General features: G+C 35.5%; 1 protein-coding gene across 3 annotated transcripts in view; it reads left to right on the forward strand.

The window, feature by feature from the left end:
• Positions 1-12,738, forward strand: part of USP33 (ubiquitin specific peptidase 33) — a 35,727-nt gene that overhangs the window by 5,320 nt on the left and 17,669 nt on the right. For all 3 annotated transcript variants that reach the window (XM_059477908.1, XM_059477909.1, XM_059477907.1), the window contains exons 2-9: positions 290-428; positions 1,441-1,494; positions 3,573-3,635; positions 5,384-5,536; positions 6,727-6,826; positions 9,710-9,779; positions 10,269-10,382; positions 11,060-11,138. In XM_059477908.1, the coding sequence (XP_059333891.1) occupies positions 348-428; positions 1,441-1,494; positions 3,573-3,635; positions 5,384-5,536; positions 6,727-6,826; positions 9,710-9,779; positions 10,269-10,382; positions 11,060-11,138 (714 nt within the window). In that variant the 5' untranslated portion in view covers positions 290-347. The remainder of the gene's footprint in view (positions 1-289; positions 429-1,440; positions 1,495-3,572; positions 3,636-5,383; positions 5,537-6,726; positions 6,827-9,709; positions 9,780-10,268; positions 10,383-11,059; positions 11,139-12,738) is intronic.

The following is a 12,738-nucleotide window of genomic DNA, read 5'->3' on the forward strand; positions in this document are numbered from 1 at the left end:
GTTTATAGCATTTGGGTGCCATAGCAGAGTCCACAAAGTTAAATAATTGACCCAAATCACCTCTGCTCCATTCAGAATTCTTTTTGTTTGACTTATAAGTCATAGGATTTCATTTTAGAAGTCAGCAATAGTTTTGGGCTATTGGAGTCTCTTTATAAAGTTGTTTATACTAACTTAGTCTAAAGAGGCACATTGTTTTAAAAGTTATGTATATGTTGCATATTAGATATCTAGTATTGCTGTCTAGTCTAAGGAGTTGGGTTTTACTCATTCTTACTTCTCTTGACAGGTGATTCTCTGGTGTTGAAAATTACAGCTACAGCATCTCAGAAAATACAGCTTCAGCCATGTCATCACCCAGCAGCAATTGCCCACACCTGGAATCAGTTGGTGAGATAACAAAGGAGGAATTGATACAGAAATCTCATGTGAGTTGTAGCAATTCATTTTCTTCCTATCACTGTTAACTGATCAGGTTTTTTAGGTCCACATGTTAGTGTATTATTAGTTATAAGGTTCATTTAAGTGTCAAGCATGGGTAAAAGCTCCTCTGCTGGAATAGCAGGGTTTAAATAAAGTATGAGAAGAATTGTGGGATTGATGAAGCTGTAAATCTGTTTTTCAGCACTTGAAGAGCACCTTTGCCACAATTGATGTTTTATTGTAATCATTAGTTAGAGTTAGCAGAACACCAAGCTGAACTTCATTTTCATTGCCATTGCAGCATTTGGTTATTCAGACTGTCCATGTAAGATAGCACAACTGACTTCAAGTAGAAACTGTAACAAAGAAATTTATGCTTGAATTTACTTGGGTCACAGTTCTCTTTTTGATGGAGAAGCCACAGTATGAGAAGCCTCCCCTCCCTGAAATCTTTGTTTCAAGCTAGTATTAATAAATGGAACAAGGAAGGATCTTGTAGCTTATTTAAGTAGCTGGGAGGTGATGAAAAGTGAGAACTTTTCTGTCCATGGTGCTTAATTTCTGTAACAGTTCATTTTCTGCTGAGGAGAACAGCATTTCCCTCCTGTTACATCTTGTTTCTATAAACCTTTGCAGGTGGTGTCTGCAAGAAGCAATATGAATTTACTAAAAGTTCTATCACTATAATTTCTTTTTATGTTAAATTTATAGGAAAGACCAATTATGGGGATTGTGATAGGGTAATATTTATGCCTTAGAAAAGCAATTTTTGGTTTAAGATGAAAACTCAGATATAAATCTGATATTTTAGTCAAAAAATACGCTGATTTTGAGATTATGGGAAGCAAAAACTGGATTGGTTATCAAAATATCCCTTTTTAAAATCTAACTTTAAAGTCTTAAAGGTATTAATCTGATACTAAGCTTTACAGTATTTTTTCTCATTTTGTCTTGAAGTTGTGGTTTACTGGTGAAAGTAAGTGAAATAAAACTTGCTTTTGTGTTGAACTTTACCAGGGCACTTGTCAGGACTGTAAAGTCAGAGGACCCAACCTTTGGGCATGCTTAGAGGTAAGTTGTTCTCTTGTTCTGCAGCACAGTCATTTTCTAGTAAAGATAAAGTTGGTAGAGTTTTTTTAAAGAAACATCTGCGATGAAGTTCTTGAAGTTAGTTTGTTTAACTTATCATTTAAAAACAAAATTTCTTCTGTAGTTCTTTTTTTTTTTTAGATAACTTGCCTTCTATTGGGTGCATACTTCTTATAATTTAAGAATAATATGCTTAAAATGAGGGTTTTTTATAAGAAGGAAGATAGCCTATTAGTGTTTTTACTTGAGTTATGATACTTTTTAGCTCTTAAGTTTTGAAGGTTTTTTTAATCTTTTCCATGGGTTGGTAGATCTAAAAAATAATATATTATCCCTGAGTTAATTAAATTACTTTTTATAAGCCTTTTTTAGCAGTTGTAGTCATAACATCTAGTAGTAAATGCAGACATTTTACAGAATAATGCATACTCTAACTTTTATTCTTAAGGAAAACAAATGAAAATTCCTTTTTTTGAAACTTGCATAATCTTGTATGAGCATTCTCTTTACTTTGTACAAATTTCATACAGTCTTTGCCCTGGGTATAGCTCTGCCATAAACATGCTTTTGCCTGACTATCCTTGCTGTCTACAAAAAACTGTAATTTTCACTGTGTTTAAAGAAAATACAAAGATGTTGCATGAGGGATCTATGATCCCAACTGGAAAACATATAGTTAACTTAGTTTTTAAAATGTCCTGTGAGTTCTTTGGACTTTTTGCAGATGTTTACAGAGACTGAAATTTTGCCCTGTAGGCTTGACTTCATTTAATGGCAATTTTTCTTTAAGTACTGTCAGAAGGATCTCTAGGCTAATGCCCCCTGTAAGTGTATGTGTGAGCATCTTAAACTGCCCTTCGTGTCCTTTGAGGTGGACAGTGGCAACAATTAAGAGATCATCTTATTTTGCTCCTTCTTTCAATAACAGTGATGAAGGGGGAAAGAAGCAGTGTTTAATGTCTTTTGTTAGATGGCCTGAAGTTTTAATTATGTTTAAACAAACCTCTTGGGAGTGGGGAAGAGGTGTTCAGGGATGCATCTACCTGGCAGGTGGGAAAATGCTGTGAAACTTAAACCAATGTTTTTTATCTTTCACATAGAGCTCTTAGGCTTATTACTGCAAAACTAAATTTTATACTCACATTTCCATAGGAGAGTCTTGTAGTTGCAGTAGGACACTTAATGTCATGCTGTGATGTTTCTCCTCTTGGATGAATTGGCATCTTGTCTTCAGCTTTTTCAGTAGACAAACCTGGTGAGATCCCAGCATGTAAACAATCTGTAACTTATCAAATAGCTGAGATCATTTAATAGAAATTGGCCGTGTTCAGTGACTATTTGATTGTATACATTAACATGCTTAGAGTTACACAGATAACCTGCTGTACCCTCCTGTGTGATTGGCCTGACTCATGCAAATGAGGAATTAGCAAAAATTGCTTGAAGATAGCAGCTGCAAGATTCCACACTCAACTCAGCCAAATATGTTTTGTAATGAGCATTGCAAAATGATTAAAATAGGCAATTATTTTGCATGTTATAACTAGAACATGGCAAGTTCTTAGCCATATAGTGCTGAAAACTTATGTAAAGGTGAAGAGGCTTATTAGTTGTGAAGTAATGCTCTGATGAGTAGGCACTGCAGATAGGGACATGCAGGGATTTCTGTATAAAGGTGTCTGAGGCTGTTGCCATTCAGTATTTCACCACTCAGACACTGGATTAACTTTGTGTTTTCTGTAACAATATTTACCAAATAAGGAATTGTAAAAATACATGTTGTGTAATATGAATAAATATATAGGAATTGCCAAAAAAATTAGATTCTACACATTGCTCATCAGTAGGAGAAGTTGAGTTAAATCTTGCAGCATTCTTTTTTGCTTTAAGTGATATTTATTCCACTGTTTTCTGTGCATGTCTCTTGGTTTGTGTCGGACTCAAGTCCTACAAGTTTGAAATTTGAGTGGATTTAAAGGGACTGGCAATATGTTCCTATTCTGTAAACCTGTTTGAGACCACTTTTTAATTCTCTATATTCTGTGTATCTTGCCCAACAGAACAGGTGTACATATGTTGGCTGTGGTGAATCCCATGATGATCATAGTACCACCCATTCCCAGGTATGTGTTTGCTGGTAACACAGTTCCTTGAAGCAATGGAGTTAAAGAACTTTTATTTCAATGAAGTCAATAATCTATGTTAGCTAGCTGTGTGGAGGTTTGATTAGCTGTAATTGTTTTTCATGTTCTAGAAGCAGATCTTGCTAATTTAGGAGTATGTGAGTTTGCAGGTTTTGTACATCTGCATAATTATCCAGTTCTTCTAAAGAAGATGGTGCAAATTAAAATTAAAAAGGACAATTAATACTGATGATTTTCAAGATGCACAGATGAAAGATGTGCTGAGTACCTCAGCTTATGTCTAGTACTTCACTACTTCAGTTTAAATTTCTGGGACTGAGGCTGCCTGATGGGTAGGAGGAGGAAAGTTGCAATAATGGGCAGCTGAAGAGGTGTAAGATAGGGAGTATAAATTACCAGAGAGAGTTGCTTTGTTTCTGCAATATGCTCCTTGTTTCAGATGAAGTAACTGTAGGCTGAGCTGAGCATTTGCTTTCCTGCTCTGTCCTGATCTTGGATGCAGCTTGGTGGGAGCAGTGGAGTGTGTGCACTCTGTCCCCAGCATGCCAAGTTCTGCCAGGGCTGGGCATTCTCTGCATAGGTTTGGGTCTAAACTCACTGTGTGTTCTGGGCACACACGTGTGCAAGGGCAACACTTGCCAAAACAAGGTATTCTGGGCACAGAGAGGTGGCAGTGTTATAAACATGGCATTTCTGAGTTGCTGACTTTGAGACTAATGAAAGTCTTGCCATCAGTTTACAGTTGGTCAGTAAATGCATCTAAAGTTCCACACAGAACAATTTTTGATCCCTACAATTACTGAAAAGCCTTGGTGAATATTAAAATGAAAGAATAGTTTATACAGGGGTTTTACAAGAAGTTGTGGTGTTATGACTGGGTTTTACCACCTATTGATCCGTACGGCGGGTTAAATACAGTTAATAATGAGCTTCATACATATTGCAAAAGTTGAGCTCAGGATTGGTCAGTTACATATCAGCACCTACGCCTGCTTCTTCACTGCTGACCTTTCCTTTCAGCTTGCTGACTGCTGACTTTCTTCCTTCAGCTTAACCAGCGGCATTATGTCAGTATGGCCTTTCTCAGCTAACCAATTATCAATAAATCTCTCCACAACCACCACTCCTGATTTTGTTTTGTTTTGAAGCAGAAACTTGAGAAGAAAGAGTATTTATACAAATAGATAGTGCATTAATGTAAATCTATATGAATACCTTCACGGGTTCTTTATCCGCTGTTAACGCTGAATCACAGTTCTAAAGCCTTTACAATAGACTGAGAGATGAGGTGTTTCTAGAGTAGGTGGAGACCAGATGGTCCCTGAATTTTTGCAGCAAACCAGTAGAAATAAACATGGTAGAGATGGTAGCTCCCATTGTGGCCAGTTACAGATATTCCTTGAAAACTGGTTCATTGTGAATTGTAGCATTTCTAACAAGAATAAGAAGGCTTTCTTCTTATTTTTTTAATTACAGAGAGGCATGTTAGATATTGCAGTGTCTTGATTCTGATTGCATCTTATTACTAGTTTGAGTGATTTGTACTAAAAATGAATGTTTGTGTTAGAATTTAGTAACTGAATTGTTCTTTTTCAATATCCTAATGTGCATACTTGTTTCATTGTTGAAAAACCTAGAATTTTGAAATATCTGTTCTAGCTTGCATGTAGCAGTGTTTAGTTTTTCCCAGTTTCTGAATCCCAGTTGTGGTTTTTGTTCTGTTTCAGGAGACAAAGCACTGTCTGACTGTCAACCTTACCACTCTCCGTGTTTGGTGTTACGCCTGTAGTAAGGAAGTATTCCTGGACAGAAAATTGGGATCTCATTCTCCACTACCGAGTACAAGATTGTCTCACCAAGCACAAGAAAACAGTGTGCAGGTATTTTTTAACCCAAGGGAGCAAAGGCAGCTGTAGTTTTGCAGTAAAAATTATGTTTTCTCTTAAGTGAGAGACTAACTTTTCCTCCATTCTTGTGGTTGAACTTTCTGTTAATTCCTCTATATTTTCATAAAACTTTTTTAGCTTTACTGGCATCAGTAGTGTTCACTCTGATCTTTTTTTTTCTTAGATAAGTGTTGTCTTGGGAAAAGTTACACTGCAATTGTTTGGAATAATGCTTGTAGCTGAAAAAAGAAGTGCTATTTCTTTATTGTGTGTGTGTAATGTAGTTACATAACCTAACAGGTAACTAGGTTAAAAGTCACAGGCAGAAGCACAGGATTTCTAAATGTGTTCTGTTTGAGACATAGAGCAGTAGAAGAGAGATCATCATGCACAGGTTGAACAGAAAGATGGGCCATTTTTCAGTCTGTATAATAAATATATTTACTTCAAAGTTTCGTATTTAATATTAATGTAATCTGATCATTTTCTCATAAACTGCCAGCAGCTCAATTGGAATGTCACAACTGGAATTTAAAAAATCCTGTTGTCTAAAAATTCTTGTCCCTTGATATAAAGCTGAGTTCAGACTTCTGAATTTCTGTTCTATTATATTTAACCTTCTTTAGTTTTCCAAGGAAACAGGTATAATATGCAGAAAAATCAGTGGAACTTACGAAGTTTGTGAAGCATTTTGTTCAGGATTTTTATTTATGTGCTCACAAAAGGAGCCTGTAATTCAATAAATGGCTGCCTGTCTACTAGTTTGTTTCTCTATTTGTACATTTTTCTTTCAAGAGTTTAATTTGTCTTCATTAACTGTAGTGAGCCATCTGGTGGCACATCAAAAACACCTACATGAGCTTAGGTGATAACTCCTGCCTTAGCTCTTCCATGCTGGCTGCTTTGTTATCCAGGGGGAATAAATCCCATCCCTGGCTTTGTTTTGGTTCTTCAGCTGTTGTTCTAAAAATCACTCAGGGATCTGGTAACAAAAACATGAGGGAGTTCTTAGTAAACCTTCTGAGGGTACCTGTGAAATCCTGGTGTTCTCACTTCTGTGCAGTGAGATTTCAAAATACATTCACATAATTTTCCACTTCTTGATTTGTTGGTAAAATTACACATAGGCTTAATTAAGTAGAAAAGTGATGAATTAAAGTAAATATTCTTTTCCTCCTTTTAAGGATTTTAAAATACCCAGTAATCCCACACTGAAGATTCCTTTAGCAGCTGTATTTGATGACTTAGATATAGAAGTGGAAGAAGATGAATTGAAGACCAGAGGTAATAAAAGCAAAACCCCATGCATTATTTTTCTGCTCCAGCTCAGGTGTTTATTTTTAGTTTTGCTCTTCTTGGAGCAATCTTTCTTACCTTCAGAGCAGAGGCTGTTGCCTGAGTTTTGCTATTGCCAAAGCGTGTTCAGTGCAGTTGGTATTGTAGCCACTCTAGTTCAAGTAGGCTTTTTAAAAATCTGTTCTACTGGTTTTGCCTCTTTGCCCTAAAAGATTCCTGATTTAAATACTTTCCTTCATTTTGAGTAATCCTTTTGTGAGCCTGTAGTATCCTAGTGTGGGGTTTTGGTTATTTGTTTTCTTCTTGACGTAATTGATTTCATGCACTGCCAAACTTTCTCATATCAGAGATTACCCCACCCTAATACTAAATCTAGTGTAAAAATGAAAATTAAAGTGATGAAATCCTAAGCAGCAAAGCTAATCCCAAGCAGTGAAGCTTTAATCTTTCATTTCATAAGAGAACATAATAATTACTATTTCTTTAAAGCCTCTAATTATTATTGATCATTCTAAGAACTGTCTGTGTATTTCATGGTAAAGAAAATACTGCTAAGTACCATTTTTCAGAAAAATACGACTAGCAGATTGTTGAGCTGTTATTTTTGAGATACCATTGCATATGTCAAGGCAGTTTGTTTTCCATCAGTGATGAGAGAAAAGTTATTCTAATTTATGCATATGCCACTTTTGGCTGGGCAAGAGTTAGTTATCTGCAGAGTAGCTGCTGTGGGGTTGTGTTTTTGGATTTGTGCTGAAAACAGGTTGATAATGTAGAGATGTTTCAGTTATTGCTTAGCAGGGCTTACACACAGTCAACCTTTTCTCTTTCCCACACCACCCACCAGGGAGTGGGTTGGGGGTGCACAAGAAGTTGGGAGGGGACACAACTGGGACAGCTGACCCAAGTGATCAAGGGGATAGTCCATAGCATGTGGCATCCTGGGAGAGGAAGAAGGAAGATGGGGACTTTCAGAGTTAGGGTGTTTGTCTTGACAATTATTCATGATGGAGCCCTGCTTTCCTGGAGATGGCAGGGCACCTTCCTGTCTGGGGGAAGTGGTGGATGAATGCCTTGCTTTGCTTTGCTTGTGCAAACAGCTTTTGCTTCACCTGTTAAATTGTCTTTCTCTCAACCCATGAGTTTTCTCCCTTGTACAACTCCCTGCCCATCCCAGCATTAGGGAGTGAGTGAGTGAGTGAGCAGCTCTGGGGTGTTGTGTTGCTGGCTGGAGTTAAACCACAGCAATGGCTCTCATTTCTCCTTCACTCACCTACTACCAGCTTTCCCTCTGCTGAGTCTGCTGGCATTGGTCAGAAAACCTGCCTTGTCCCTTCTGTTGTCTGGCACGGCCTTACAGGATGTGACACCACCCTACTAATTTGCCATCTGCCCTTACATCATTACCCCATGTGTTCTATTCCTAGTTAGTTTCTCCAACCAATGTGTCTTTTGTATATTTTTATCTCTTCTTATATTATTATTATTTTGGGGAATGTAGCTTACCTTGCAATAATATGCAATTAGAATTGCAATAAAGTTCCCAGTAATGATGATGGAACTGTTAAGAAACTTATTCAAACTGAAAGGAAGAATCTTCTTTAGCTTTGTTTTAACTTTATTCCTAAAATTTCTTTTGAAATGCTTTTGATGAAGCAACGATTAGAATATATCTTCACAAGTAGTCTGTTTGAAAACTTTCCTTTTATTACTACAGGCTGGAAAAATGCAGCAAGAGTATCTTCCTGAAGCATGTGCTGCTTCTAAAAAACTGAAAGAAAATCAAAATCTTCAAACTGTTCTTGCTTTCCAATTTCAGTATAAGAATAATTGTTCTCTTTGTAGCAGAGTTTGGAATGCATGTTCTGATACAGGAAGCAAGACTGTACTTTCATTCAGACAGAAGGACATTGTAAAACTTAACTTTGAAGTCCTGTCTATTAGAAATTGTAACTGAAGTAACCCAAGTGGTTTTCAGATGTAGAAAGATTTTATTAGTAACTTTTCTTTTTCTGCCATATACAAAACTACCAGGAGCGTTCCTAGACTTCAGGAATTGCATAGTCATGAGTACTGATTGCTGAGTGTTTGTCATGATTTTTAATTTTTGGGTCTTACTGATTCTTTGCTTAGAAATGTTACTGTTCCCTCACACAAAATCAATTTTATTTTGATATATTACTTAAATAATGTAATGCTTTAGTAGCCATGAATAGCATAATTCATAATTATGGAAAGAATATATGTCAGTTACAACTTTCATGTGTGTGGAAAAGGTATATGTGACTATCTGTAAAGAATGTAAATAGTGTGACTTAGAAAATAAACAATGCAGGAAAGTCTGAATTGAGCAATCTGTTAATAAAAATAAAGGTGTATCATTGGAATAGAAAAGGACTAATTGCAGGACTAGCCTGGGATAATCACATGTTGAGTAAGTTTTGAATATTGAATATAATCTGATTTAGTGTGAATTTGGACCAGAAGAGTGAAATCTTAGAGAAGCTTTTGGTGATGTGATTAGTTACAAATACAGCATAGCAACAGTTTAACTGAACAGGTAAGTCATTTGGCTGAAGTAAAACTTTGGTGTTTTAAAATTTAAATTAAAATCTGCAGATGTCATAAACCACGAAAAGTGAGAAGGATGAAATACAGTCCACTTTTCTGAAGTGTTCTTTAGTTCAGTTGAGATCAGAACACTTCATTACTACTTCTAGTTAGATTGGTATTTGTTTAGGAGTCCTGTGTTTCTTTTAGTTGCAATTCTGCATTGTAATTGGCATCCCAAGTGTTCCATGAGTATTCTGATCAGTATATATTTTATAGGAATTATTGGATTAACAGATTTGTATTTATTCTGTTTTCCAGGTCTAACAGGATTAAAAAATATTGGAAACACTTGTTACATGAATGCAGCTTTACAAGCTCTTTCCAACTGGTAAGGAAAATGATAGTTAATGCAATTTTATATTTGCTTATGCATGCTTTTTTTCCAGATGGATTTAAGAAGTGCAGTACCATGGAGAAAGACATATATTTGTTGAATCTGTCTTGTATACTGGAAACAATTTATTATGGTATATGGGCCACTCAGCTTTTTCTCTCTTTCATTCTAATGCTTCCTAAATAAGAATATATGCAGTTTTAGAGACTAGAAGAAAATCTGAAAAAATCTACAGAAAAATCAGAGGAAATGCATAAGAATAAACTCTTAATTCAAGAAAAGAAATATTAGGATCAGAGTGTGGCTGTACTGCTGAAGTTGTCCTACCAGGAAATGTTTGGTTGCAGCATTTATGAACGTAGGAAGTGGAGTTGTTCAGTCATAGAACAGCATTACTTTTATGATATAATCCTGTATGAAATGCAGATTTCCTCTTGTATTTTAACAACCTGAAAAAATGACTGTTTTCTTCTTTTCATCCAGCCCACCTTTGACACACTTTTTTCTTGACTGCGGCGGCTTAGCCCGAACAGATAAGAAACCTGCAATTTGTAAAAGTTACCTCAAGCTGATGACAGAACTCTGGCACAAAAGCAGGTATTAAATCATTTTGGTGATGAAATGATAACAAATAAATTCCAGAGTCATGAGGGATGCATTAATCTGTCCTAGGTTTCTAATTTTATTTTATGTGTACACAGAATTCCTCTTAAAAAAAATTAGGAAGGAAAGACTGGCTTGCAGGGCTTAGGCACTCCTTATAACCTGCTATTTTTCATACATACCAAAGATAGGACAAGAAATAGATTGGATTGCAAGCATTTAGCTCTTAAAAATACTTATATTTGCCAGAAATGCATCTAAAATATTTAGCTATTTTATCCTCTCTGTATCCTTTGTTCCATATCAATATGTTATCAGTTTCTCTTATTTCCTTATATGGAATTTGTGCAATATCTGGCTAAGAAAATACTTCAAAATATAAAAACAAAGGTAAAGCAGTAATTATGCACAGAGGCAAGAGTATGTCTGATTTGTTGTCTGATTGTCTGACAAGAAATATGCCATAAAAGGCCTGATACAGTCACTGTTTCAGTTGGGTGACTGGTGTTTAAAAATCATGTATTAATAATTCAATGCCAATATTATGTTTTGTGAAGATTAATTTATTGGTGTTCAGTTGCAGGTAACGGTATGATCCCAGTAAAGATAAAAAAATCCATTTAAATTCTTTATTTTTCAGTGTTTATATATTTAAAACTTTTTTTTTGTAGGCCTGGATCTGTTGTCCCTACTGGCTTATTTCAAGGAATTAAAACTGTTAATCCAATGTTTCGAGGCTACTCTCAACAGGTAAAACTTTCTGATGCCTTTTAAATCTGCCTAAGCCATAAAATTATCTCTTAATCAGAAATCTAATGCTTAAAATACCATACTTCCTGTATTTGTTTAAAGCAAATGCAACATAAACTTTAGTTAATATAACTTGAATGTAGATCACTTGAAATGGAATAATCAGTAGTTAGGTCATGTTTTATATTTACTTATATCAAATTCTCAAAAAGCCTTCAGTGTAGAATAACTCCTTTTCTTTCAGAAAAATTCAAGTAATAATATCTGAGCTTCTCCTTTGTGGGAAATAATGCTGCTAATATTTGAGCAGTCTCAGAAAATAAAGATGCTAAAAAAAAGTTAATATAACAGATTTTTAATATATGTCTGTTAATGATGTTTTAAAAAAAATACACAGTATGCAGTTTCCATTTAGTGTCTTTGAAAAAAGCCCCACCATTTGTGTGTTATGGGAACCTCAGGTTGGTAGCTTGTTAAATGGGCAGGGTTCATTTTATAGGAAAGGCATTCTTCAGTTGCTGCTTCATACAATATCTGGTGCATTCATACAGTGTGGAGCACTATCATTAAAAGCTTTAGGACTAGGTGAAAAATTTAAACCTTGTAATTAGAAAAGCTTACTAGTGTCTTCTGGGAATCTGCATTTATTAATAGGAATTTTGCTGTTCCATTATGTTTCATATTTGTGGAGTGAAGGATTAGGACATGTCTTAATGTTCAATTGCTGCATGAAGCTGTAAAGTCAATGTTTAAATACTAAGCTTAAAGTTCTGTAATCTGCTCATGAATTTCTGACTTGCCACCTAGCTTTCTGAAAAAGCAGAAATTCAGCCTTGAAAACCAAAAAGAAACTGTATGGAAACTTAATTCTTGCAGCTTTGAATGCTGATGAAAACATCTTTTTCCATGCAGAGCAACACTTAATGAGAACCTTTTTTAGTTATGCCTGGATCATAGTTCAGTTGTGTGTTCAGCAGGTTTCATGGCAACAATTAAAGTACAGCAGGGCTTTCATAGCCAGCACTCTCCTAGAGCAAGCTGGGCAGCCATGTCCAATCTTCAGGGAGAAAATTACATTGATCAATGAAGAATGTTTATCTCTTAATTGGTGTCTAGATGTTTTTGTTAATTTTGGTTTTTTGTGAAAGGATTGCCAGCAAGTGGGCATACTGGGGTTTTTTTTCATTACCCAAATCCAAACTCAGTTCTGTAAGTTGCAATTTTTAAGAAAAAAAATGTTTTTGTAGTCAGCAGTTTTGAGCTGAATGAGTATTTGTTATGATAGATGGGAACGTTGAGCAGCAAAAATTACTGTTATGAACAACCAGAATACAAAAAGGAAAACAGAAGAAAATAAAAGCAGTAGTAGTTGCCAACAAGAGGCTTTTGTTTTCTCACATACCTGCTTTATTGGATACTTTCTATTGCCAAGATAGAAATAGATACTGCACTGATTGATGAAATTTGGTGGCTTTTAGTATGTTTTCAAACACAGATTAGACTTGTAGTATTACAGCTCTTTGTGGGAACACATTTGGGAAATCTTGTTGAGGCTTTAGAAGAATTGTATTATTGTTGTCAGTGTGATGCATTGGAAAGT

Source organism: Ammospiza nelsoni, chromosome 9 (genome assembly GCF_027579445.1).
Source record: "Ammospiza nelsoni isolate bAmmNel1 chromosome 9, bAmmNel1.pri, whole genome shotgun sequence".
Classification (NCBI taxonomy): Eukaryota; Metazoa; Chordata; class Aves; order Passeriformes; family Passerellidae; genus Ammospiza; species Ammospiza nelsoni.